This window comes from Lissotriton helveticus, chromosome 10, assembly GCF_964261635.1.
Source record: "Lissotriton helveticus chromosome 10, aLisHel1.1, whole genome shotgun sequence".
In the NCBI taxonomy this organism is placed as follows: domain Eukaryota; kingdom Metazoa; phylum Chordata; class Amphibia; order Caudata; family Salamandridae; genus Lissotriton; species Lissotriton helveticus.
Genome location: NC_136071.1, coordinates 235,057,788 through 235,069,980, shown reverse-complemented (window position 1 = coordinate 235,069,980; position 12,193 = coordinate 235,057,788). Strand labels below are relative to the sequence as shown.

Here is a 12,193-nt window from a genome sequence, read left to right as displayed (position 1 = left end):
GGGATATCTAGACTCGTGTCAGCAGCAGGTGCTAATGCACTGTTTATATATGTGCATGATGTTAAGCATAGATTAAGTTAAAGCCATTTGCTTTGCTAATGGTATTGTATAGCAAAGCAAATGGCTTTAAGTTAATAGAAGGCGAGACCTATTGCATTTTCAATGCTTGTTTAACAAGCAATTGCAATGCAATAGGTCTCGCATTTACATGAGTTTAAGCTATTGGCATTGTAAACGACAATGCCTTTTATTTATGGTTTAAAAACAAAAAACTAAATAAAAGGCATTGTTATTTGCAATGCCAATGGTTTAAACTCTCATAAATGTGAGACCTATTGCATTGCAAATGCTTGTTTTCAATGTAATCAAAAGAGCACTGGTCACCACGTATCACAGTAAGTTAGAAACATTGTCCCGTGAGGTAAACTCTCAGTGCTGACATCTGCGGAGAGCTGCACGTCATTAGTTCGAATCCTAGCTACGTCTGCCCATCCCTTCCTCCCAAAAAAGTAGTGTAAATTATGTACGGTTAAATATAGTCAACAACACCTGTTATTTACAGAGCTAAGAAACAGCCGAGGTGGTATATGGCGTGCTATAAAAGCACAAGCTATTGTTATTTCTATAGCGAGCGCTAAGGAGGAGTTTAAATATCAATTACAAATATAGTTATAATTTATGTGGAACTGCATTCATACTACATTTACTTCAGAAATCCATGTGTCTGTTATTCCTGGCAGCTAAGCCAGCATGGCCCTCGATGCCTGTTGTGCCATCCATCGCACCTTCCATAAAAACATATTTATTCCCTATTAGTTTGGTTTTTATCACAAGAGACTTTACAGTGGCATAATTTGTCTAAATGCATAAGGCATTTCACTTCTCCCGGGTCGTGTGAATGTAGCGGACGGCCTAGTAAATAAGTACGAAACACTCCCTCGCACAAATAGTCTACGAAGACATCCGAAAAACAAAACTGAAAACATAAAGGACCAGACCTGACCCATGAACCCTGCTTATGTCTGACCCATGACCCCTGCTTATGTTCTCGAGTCACCAAAGGATGATGGATGGAGAATGCCTTCTAGTTCCTCCATCGTGTGGCGTACAAACGTTTTGCGAAAGTTCATTATTTTCACAAGGCTGCCCGCTTGAATTCCATCTCTCCTATCCCAATCATAGCTTAGAGACACCTTTACTCTCGCATCAAGCTATAAATACAAATACATGAGAGTAGGTTTGAAATGAGACTTAATGTATACTTTCTACTGTAGTGAAGTAAAATAAACAGTAAGTTGCAAATTTACATTTATATAGCGCCTCATCCCCCTTGACGAGGTGCCTAGGCTCTTCGTGTGGGCGGATAGCACGCTGCACCACTGAAGGCACCGCCCTCCTCGGTGACGCAGACGTCAGTGACAAGCACCTAAAAACAACTGCGATTTGGGGAGGCACAACGTGCCCCCCCCAACACAGGCCGAGCAGATGCGGCCTCCCGAGTCCTGCCCCCGCCACGCAGCCTGAGTACAAAGGCTCGAGGCCGCAACTCTGTGATCTGAACAACGTTAATGAATGCGACCTCACAGCAGGGGCCTGCAGGTGAGAGCTGCACGCATAAATAGGGCCTTAATAAAGGCTTAAAGCACAGGGCACCTGCTCGAGCGCGCTACCGCGGAGGGGTCATCTCTTCTGTTGCCATTCCTGGACTCCTCAGCTCACTCGAAGATCTGAAGCAGCAAAGGGGCGGAGGTGGGCATGGGAGCGGGCGAGGGGAGGTGTGGCGGGTGCTGGGTTTTTAATAGGCTGGGCTCTGAAGAGATCTGAGGCGCGGGCAGAAGAAAGTACCCGGGTGATCAATACAAACAAAATCAATAACAATACACATAAGTTATGGCAGATCAATATGAGCCCACGGCCTCCAAAGTCTGCGAGCCAGCAGGAAAAAACATATGTGTGCGTCTGCACGTCTAGAACATTTTTTACTAGCACACGAGTGGTGTGCGCGCGCCACAGCGAGACATCTGGTTTCAATTATCGCGCCCGTGTCTGGGTACGATAATTGAAACCACATGGCGGCCGTGCGGGTAACCGACACTAATAGGCCATGGGCGGAGCAATGCGCCACCCTTTGGCCAATTGCGTGCTGTCTTTGTTAAAAAGACACACACAAAGGCCAATAGCGTGGGCCAAAACAAAAAGAACAAGCGTGTGTGATTCTTAGATTAGTTTTGAAAGCCCCTCATGAAGTCTTCGCCAGACCAGCGCATGTGCGCGGTTACAGGCTCGACCTAAAAAAGGACCTAGAGAGGCTATTAACTGACTTTTTCATTGCCATTGTAGCCTATGATAGTGATACATGCTGATTTATTACGGTACTGTGGGACTCACACTTCGACAACAGGGAATGATTCAAGCATGGGAATCTATGAAGATACCAAATACTGGAGAACTGCAGTTACAGGTAAGTGACTTATTTTCTTCCAATAAAACCCACCCCAAAAAAAGATAACATTCTCAGAGCCACTGGAATTTATACAGTGTTCCTGTGACTCGAATAAACCTTGCTCAAGATCACAAGCAGATAAACCAAAAGAAAAAGGTACCATTACATTTGAGTGTTCTGAAATCGAGAAGGTTAACTTCAGCAACTATGTCAATCAATGGTAAATTCAGGTTAACAAAAGTAATGGATCTAAAGAAGTCAATAAATTCGAAACAGTTCTGTCTGTTAAGTTCTTCGTTAGCAGTCTTGTACAATTATCAAATTCCGATTTTAAAAGGCAATTATGTGCCCTAGCCAAGCTTATTTGAAGTATGGCGATATATCACAGATATCTCCATATAAAGGGAGATGATAAGTTGATGATGAATTTGTATAACTGCACAGATGAGGAGAAGCCTCGCATTCCAAAACATGCATATGACTTAGCAGTAACAAAATGGGTAAGCAGCCGAAATCCGAGGAAATCATGCAAGGGTCTGGAAGGAAGGAAAATATTACTCACTCAGTAAGCATCTGTTTGTGGCATGTAGTGCTGTGCATACTCCTGCTGTTTAGTAATAGGCTTGGATATGTACAACTTGTTTTTGTTCGAAGAAGTCTTTAGAGCCACCAGGTATTGGGACTCCTCCCTTAGTTAGTAATGTGCATAGTTAGATTGTTTTCCCACGCGGCAGGTGAGGATGGAGATAGAGCATGAGACTGTGTAAAGATGCCCATGCAACAAGTAAGAAAAGTTAAAGAGAAAGAACATATCTCCCTCAACCATGAACTTACGGGGAGGAGGAAGGCATATTTGAATGTACAGTACTACATGTCACAAACAGATGCCTACAGGGTACGTAGCATTTACTGTTTGTGGCATGTGTAGCTATAAATACACATGCTGTGTATAGAACACAAAGCAGTTCCTCCATAAGACAGTGCTTAGCCACAGGTTGTTGCAGAAGATTTAAATAGTTTTCAGAGGACAGCCTGGGCCACCTGGGTCTGCTTTCTTGCTAGAATTTCCTCCCAGTAGTGTTTGATGAATGTGTGTAGTGTGGACCAGGTAGCTGCTTTACAGAGATCAACTATTGGAATGCTGTGTAGGAAAGCCATTGAGGCTGCTTTTTTGCATGTAGAATGCAGCCTTGGCTGAGTCAGGAGCTGCCTTTGGCTTTGGCATAGCAGGTTTGAATACATTTGCCTATCCAGTGAGCTATCCCTGCTTTTGAAATGGCACTGCTCTTTTGTGGTTCTGAATAGGCTACAAAAAACTATTGTGTTTTACAAAATGGTTTTGTTCTATCAATGTAGTACGAGGGCTCTCTTTCCGTCTAATATGTGAAGGACTTTTTCTGCTACTGAGTTTGGATGTGGGAAGAACACTGGTAGTGTATTTGTATGATTAAGATGGAAAGAAGAGATCACCTTAGGTAGAACTTTGGATAGGGTCTACTTTGTCAGCATGTACCTTAAAAAGGCTCTAACGTGACCGCTTGGATCTTGCAAACACATCTAAGGGAATCATTGCAACTAAAAACTAAAAAAACCACCTTCCAGGCAAAAAACGGTAAGGGCAAAAATGAAGGGGCTCATAGAGGGACCCTATGAATCTAAAGAGGACTACATTGAGGTTCTGGGGTATCCTGGGAGGGATAACTCTTGAATCTTTCCATGAAAGCTTTAATAACAGGGAATCTAAACAGAGAGGAGTGCTCGCTGTTCGGCATGTATGCAACTTCTGTAGCTAAATAAAATCTAATGGATGTGTAAGCCAAGACAGAGTCCTACAAATGCAAAAGGTAGCAATTAATGTCCTGCACGGTTGGTTTTAATGGGTGAATGTGTTTGCACCAATGTTAATCTGTGGTTTGGCTCTGAGTAGTCCTTCAGAGCCAATGTCGAGCCACCAGAGGGCACTGGTGGAACTGCTTGAGTCAAAGCTGGCTGGGTCTTATGTGGCTGGTTCAGTGCTCTGAAGCCATAGGTCATCACCCGCCATGACTGGGAGGCAGGGGCAGCCCAGAAGGTTGTGTTCCCGAATGTAGGCTTGAGGCCCGGTCCCCTGAAGGGCGGTGAACGTGGGTACTCTACAGTCATCTTCTGATGTTGAGCCGTGATTGGATGTGGATCTAGGTTCTCGTAGTCCGACGGACATTCGGGTTCCAGGCTGAAGGTCACGGCCTGTTTGGCGATGACGTCTGCTTTCGATTCCTCCCCTTCAAACGCCTCCCCAAGATGTCAGGAGGATCATAGTCACAATGTTGTTTCATGAGACGCAGAGCGAATAGATGGTCCTATCAATTCAGGATGGTCTTTTTCAACCTGAACGCGAGGCAGGCATATTAGGAAACCTTGCTGTGGCCCAGGATAGACAAAGGTTGCAGTCTGTGTGCCGGTCTGTTCACGAGTACTTCGAATAGCGGTGTGGACACTAACACAGTTTTACCCTTCTCGAGCATGAGACTTTATGAAAGAGTCCCAAAAGAGTTGAGGCTCTATGCAGGCAACAACACGGTCGATGCAAATCCGAAGGAAAAAACGTAGGTGCACGAAGGATTGTTGAAGGCTATCAGGAATGGAGAACTCGAGAGACCCAGACAACGACCAACATACTGCACTGATTCAGAGCCCCAGCGAAGCACGTCCGACCCTGACAGAGCAACCAAACAATCCAACTATGGAGTTGATGCCCATGCGCATTACCAGCTGAGGGAGCAGTCATTATAGGACTTCTGCAAACAAAAACAAGATGTACACGTCTGAGCCCAACACTAGATGGCAGGAGTATGCACTGCATGTGTATTTACAGTTACACATGTCACAAACCTAAGGATTGTCTTCAAAACTCATAATGGAGAGAATGCCCCACCAGCATTATTGATGCCCATGTTATTGGTAACCGCAAGGGAAGGGCCAAATGTGAAATATAAGTCTGATTTTCAGCGTGACTCGAAACCCCACCTTACGCATCTCTCTCTTTACCAACGGCAGACCATTGGAATTTGTTTTGTTAATGATAGTCTCTGTTGTTTTATGTTAAACAATTATGAAATACAAATATTATATTTCAGTATGTCTTTTACTCTTCTCTTTCCTTATGAATTCTGTCACAATACCCCGTGCAGTGATATAACCAAAGGTACATTTTTTCCTATAAACTTTTGTAAATACATTTACTGCTCAGCAGCTCAAAAACTTTGAATACAATGTTTTGTTATAATAACAACTGTACAGCGACAGATCAGCATTTCTAGTGATGGATCCAGAATGAATCTGATATTTTGTTAGTACTGTCCAAGCCCTAAATCATGGCCCACCTTTGCGTTATACATCAGTATGTGCTTCAGGATGGAGAGTGGAGTAACGGAACAATCATGAGGTTCACCCTTACCTTCACTTGTCACACCTTCTTCCAGTTCATCCCCTTTCTGTTATTAAAAAATACAGAGTGTTTGATCAGTAAGCATGCACTGCAGGAGTTCTTAGATAAGGATTTTGCAACAGCTCATTTCATAACCACACAAGAAATCTGCAATGCTCTGTCTTGCATTATAAATACAACAAACATTACAGTGCCAAAAACCTGGAATTACTTTGCAGTTGGGCAATTCACACATTTTCCATTCCCCTTTTTTGTCTCGATTTGATAAGTCTGCTCTAGTTTCTACATTTTATAAACTATTTTTTAAAAAACACAAAGCGTTCAACCGCAAACCATTTCATCAGCAGTTTCCCGGAAAGGAAGGAGGCTGCTCCAGAAAAGCTATAATATAATCCAAAGTAGTTATCACTTCTGCGATTGTTCACCTTCATTGTATACTTTGCTCTAAATGGTGGCACAAAAATATGAACACCTTTGTAAGGTAAACATCCCTGTTAAATCACAGCTGGCGTGGTATACGAAGAAGATGATCTTGAAGATCTCTCAATGGTTGTTGAAAAAAATAATAAATGGGCCAGTCTTTGCAAATAGTGCAGAAGGGAACAGAAAAAGTAGGGAAAACATGTGTGAAGCTGCTTTATAAGAGTTCACTAGCATTTGCAGAACTAACATGTCTGCTGCTGCATGTCACCCAGCCTTAGTGTTGCAACAGGTAGTCTTAAATGCACAGCACTAACTGTCACAGTCATGCAAAGCATATTTTTACTATCACCGGTTAATATGCACCTATTGATACTTAGCAATCACATCCTTGCAGCATAAGAGAAACTTGAACTGCAACATATGGGTTCATGCAACTTAAATGTCTACTGTTCAAGATAAATGACCAGTGTTCCCACATTTTGTCAATAATCTGACAGGAGACTAAAATAATAAAATACCATCGTCACTCCAATCCCTAAATAAACCCTACTTAAGTGTCATTTTAGTCAGTCAGAAAAAAAAAACTAAATATGCTCCTGTTATTGTTTTTTTTGTTAGCATTAGGGTAACTTTTTCTCTGGACGAAAAATGAAACTCTGGGATATTGAGCACTTGGCAGGACTTTTGAGTTGAAGATCCAATGCACTTTTTTTAGATACAGTTAGAGGTGCTATTTTTAAAAACACTGCATTAGCTCATTTTTGAGACAGACTCAAACCAGAAAGAACCTGTTAATCTCCATTTATTCCTGTGGGTCTGTGCTTTTGGAGATACAGATTGGAAGCCGAATATGTACAATGATTATCTAAATACCAAGACTGCTAACAGCAAATAATCAAATATAGGCTTACTGAAGGAGTCTTAACAACATAGTTGGAAAAAAGGTAAAAACCGAGGCACTGGAGACGAATCTGCCAGCAATCAAAAATAGAAACTATAATTTGGAACGGTTATCCTAATCAGAATTTGTTCAAAAAGGATCATATGTTAAATTTGGGATTGGTGGATGCTCAATAGGGAGAATTCCTGTTCTAGACCAACTCACAGTGCTATTTGATGTTCTTTAAGGAGTTTTTGCTGAAGTTTTTCCAATTGCATATCTTTTCTGAACGTATGCTTTATATTTCAGAACCCAGTTTAAGAAGCTAAAGGAAGACTCATTCTGCTGTGCAATGTATACAATACCAGAGAGAGTGATATTCTAAGTACCATTTACAGGTGGATTCATCTGATCGCACAAGTTATTAGGACAATGCCCAAATTACAATGCACCTTTAAGCCGAGGGTTTACAACACAATTATTTGAATGCTACAGAATTGTGTACGTTTGACCTAAAACTAAGCTACAAAATAAATCAATTGTCACAGCTAAAATACAACCCCATCAAATTCTCTAAGAAATTAATCAACACTAGTTCCCGCCAGGCATCCCGGCTGTCTGAAGCTGAGCACTGTTCCAGAAAATGATGTCAGTGAGTGAAAGGACCAGAAATGTGCTAGCCCTATTGGATTCAGAAAGTTCACTGATATATTGCTCTTAATTGCTCCAACACAATATCAGTGGATCAATGTTGCTTTGGAAAATAAGCTTCTACAAACAATCAACATCCAACAAACATGAAGTCTTTCTTCTTAACTTAATTATACGAGTGGACCATTTCAAGTCAGTGTTTATGGCTTCTTCCTCTCCCCTTAACACAAGTGCTTCTATTTAAAAGGATTAAAATATAAAACGTACTCTCCAGAGAACAAGGGAGGTTAAGTTTACTCTAGTCCACATGAGAAAAACATCAGATTGACGGCCAGAAGCCTTAAATGTCACCATCAGTTCACATGCAAATGAGCAAGTAGAAGATGATCTTCTTTTCTCAATAGTAATGTATGATCATGTCCTATATGGAACCAATGTGCATAAACCGAAATGTGCCAGCTGATGCATTATCGCTGTGACAAAGTAACTGTAAAATAAGTCCTATTATTTGGATGACAGGACAGGTTCTAAACATGTTAAATTGCAGTTATTCTAAAACATCAAAAAGGTTGCTCGTAGACAAATCTCCTATTATTACTTATGTCAAGCGAATGTGTAATAATGATTGCAACCCAAGCAATCAATTCCTTACTGCTGATTAATCGTTTGAAAAATAACATATCACAAAAATGACAACTACCAGATCACATCTGCTCACCTTGAAGCAAAAGTTTAGCATTTGGTTCACCTGCAGGAGGACCACAGGAGGTATTATCAGATGATTAGGTGGCAGTGGTATATTCTTTAGGCTCAGAATCAATGATAAAAACACTTTGTGTTCTTAGGGCTTAGAGCTATCCTCAGGGTCCAGGTGCAATTGGGGATTACTGGGCATTATTCTTCGTGGGCACCATCATTTTCAAGTAATGTCTAAGAGTCACCAATACTAGCGCATTCCAAATTGCTTTTAGGCACATGACTAATGAATTAACAAAGCTGAGTAGTCAGGGTTTAGTGAAGGAACTAGTATGGAGCAAGTGCTCCCTCTATTTTGTTTTTTTTATGAGCTGACTGTAGGGAGATATTTTGTCTCAGTCCACTTGTACGTCAGTCACTAGGGTTGGTACTTACATCAAAATAGAGGCATCAGAAGAATAATTGGAAATGCGCTGGTCATACTTCTAGGACTTCAACTTTGGTTAACATCTGTATTAGGATTTATGGTGACTGAACAGTAAAGTGTTTGACAGACTTAGAATGAGCGGTGGCCCAAAGTATCATCTAGCTGATTTAACCAGGCCACCACAGCACAAACGAACAATGAATTGCGTATCTAATGACAGCACTGCAGGCATCACCAGCCCATAGCATACTCCTGACTTAAGACAACAAATGACCCTGTCAGCATTTGTTTTTTAAAAGGGACAGCTGAAGGTCAATGACCTTTAATATACTCATTTTATTAGCCTCAGGTAGTTATTTTATTTAAGATTACATATAAAACTGTATTTGGGCATTTTATAGTTAATGGACAGAAACCAGGGTTGCTAAATGACATTCTCAATTATATCAAACAACTTTCTAGAATCTGCACTTTTAAATTGCGGGGGCTTTACACATTTTCTGATCCCACCATTTATTTATTCCTGTAACTGTAGATTTAGGACATAGAAGTAGCATCAAAGGTATCTGCAAAGAGCCTCCAGGGAAAGGTGGTTAGGGAGTAGGTCCACTGAAACAAGGTATCCGCATTTTTGTAATCAATAATCCTTGAAGAATAGGTATGTCTTATGGGATATCCTGAGTTGTACAGTTACCTTTAACGCAAGGAGAGGAGCACTGTACACCCCTGTCCCCAAAATTGTTTTATCTCACAAAATGTATGGAGAGTTATTTTGGGTGGGTGACTAAGTCTGAAAAGCTGTGGCAAGATAGGAGGACCACCTCCAGGCAGGGCATAATACATAAGGCTTACAACCTAAAATGTAACCATTATTTGCCCACAAGTGAGTGGAATGGCTCCAGACCCAGAATTATGGGGTTGGTAAGGCTTCATATTTTTAAAGATTTAAAAAACTGAAGAACAAGCTCACACTAGATTGTTAATGCATCACCTTCTGTTCTGTGAAGTACATTAAAAAAAGAAGAATACAGTCTGGTAACGAAATGTAATACAGTTTCATCATTAGGTTTAACGAACAAAAGTAACAAAACTGTTCCACACCGAAACAACTGGGATTTTTAATCGTACAGATGTGATACAAAAGAACATTTTTCTACTCTTTTGGGAGGCAACAGCATACCGACTGTAAAAATCAATCTGCCAAGCAGCAATATATTATTAGCAAAGATAGCAGGACTACTCTCTTGTTTCAGATACCTGGAACACAGCAAGTCACCGAAAGGAGCTTTAACTACTGTAACTCTCACCTAGGAAAAACAGTTTAAATATATCTAGAGCATTCATTCTATAATTTTACTATATTTAACATTTGTTGGAAAAAAAGGTTTCAGCAAAGAAGCACTAGAACCGTTTGTCCCCCCCATACTGAAGGTGATTAAATATGAAAATCTCACCAAGTCTGTGCCGAGCCACTCTTCTATATCATCCATGACTGAGGGCTGCGTCACAGGGATCTACGGAACGCAGCGAGGAACACACCATGACCAAGCCCAGGCAAAACCAAAATAACATCCACAATCATGTGCACAAAAAGAAATGGAAAGGAAAAAAAGCAGAAGAGTAGCAAAAATCAAATCAAAATGAAAACATGAGATCAATTGGAAAACATAAAATATTAACACAAATCAAACATCAATACAAAAAAATGAGAAACTTATAATTAACAATGAAACACACGACAAATGATTACAAAAGACACTAATTGAAACAGTTATGGATGTGAAATTCTTACTATGGAAACTTTTTTCACTGCAGATTTTTTCTAACTGAAATCTGATCTACAGATACACTGTCACATAGACATTTCTTGTATTGTGCCATTTATATAGTGCTTCATACCCACAAAAGGTTTACAAACTGCTCTGATGTGTATTGGATTACTGGGCATCCTTTTGGGGTGCATGTCTGAAAATGGCATGCAATGTAGGTCTAGATGGTAGCGGATGGGCAAGGGCTTTGAGGTTTGGAGAAGTGCTCTACACATAGTGCAATTGCTTTGCTGCACTTAAGCCTGAATTGTTTGAGAATAGGTCTAGTTTTGTGAATGGATACTTACCGTATGTAGGGTGACTTGTATAATAAGGTAGAGGCTACCATTGATGAAGGGCCCATAAGTAATTCAATATGTGGGTTTACAAATGAGAGAGGCCCCTCTCCTGAAGGCACATTTAAGCAACCAGAGAATACTGTATGAGTCCAATCAGGTGTGTCAGAAGCCTAACCCTTAAAGGCACGGAATACTGCATAGAGTCCACACAGGATCAACAGAGTCCCATTCCCTATACTGAGCTAAAATTCTTCATTGTGGGTTCAGTTGAGCCAGGAAACCAGTGAACCAGATCCTGGGAAAATTTGGAACAGTCTTATAACGAAAGGCCTCAAAATCTCTAGATCTATGAATTCTCACCATTTTACCAAACCACAGCACAAATCAAGGAGAAAGAACTAAATTCAGGTCTTATCCTCTTTCTCCAGGAGTTCTTTGTAGAGGAAGTAGTTAATAAACCAATCTTTAGCTTGCAGGCGGATTTATACTCAAAACAATGATGATTGCCAACCAGTAACAAAATGTGAACAGTGACTAATAATTCTCTGGAAACAATGCTTGCAGAAAATATGGTAATTTTCTAAACCAAAAATGGTTAGTCGGAAGAATATACTTGTATTCAATATATTTAATGACAGTCAACTGATATGTAAAGAACAAAATTAAGATCTTACAAGACATCCAGAATCTTGGCAACCAACATTCACAAAAATGTTTGGGCATGAAGGTATATCTGTCTCATAATGCCTGAGGCAGAACTTCAGAATTACAGGGCAAAGATTAACACCAGAATATGGCAGTTTTAGGAAAAAACTGAAAACATGGTTATTCACTCTAGCCTACTGTTAGAGCCCGTAAGACAGCTCCCCCTCTCCTCTCAGCGCCAAGAGACCGTTGGTATACGTGCGCTTAATAAATTCCCTAAACAAACAACAAAACAAAGAGAATCGGTAATGCAGAGCATCCTAGGTAAATCCCTTGCGACAATCACATTATTTCCTTAACAAACGAGTTCTGATAGAAGAAGGCGATTAACCGTGTGAGTTGAGATGAAAATCTATCTAATCGAAATATTAAATAATAAGTTCAAATTCTGTAGTTCCAACACCTTCTTAGATCCGGGTAAACCAGGGATAACT

General features: G+C 40.6%; 1 protein-coding gene across 6 annotated transcripts in view; it reads right to left on the bottom strand.

The window, feature by feature from the left end:
• The window catches only part of TOM1L2 (target of myb1 like 2 membrane trafficking protein), a 501,785-nt gene that overhangs the window by 24,358 nt on the left and 465,234 nt on the right, over positions 1–12,193 (bottom strand). For 4 of the 6 annotated variants that reach the window (XM_078665196.1, XM_078665195.1, XM_078665198.1 and 1 more), the window contains 2 exons: positions 10,402–10,461; positions 5,880–5,916 (listed from right to left, as the gene is read on the bottom strand). In XM_078665196.1, coding sequence (XP_078521322.1) covers positions 5,880–5,916; positions 10,402–10,461 — 97 coding nt within the window. The remainder of the gene's footprint in view (positions 1–5,879; positions 5,917–10,401; positions 10,462–12,193) is intronic. The other 2 variants (XM_078665200.1, XM_078665199.1) reach the window with 1 other exon arrangement.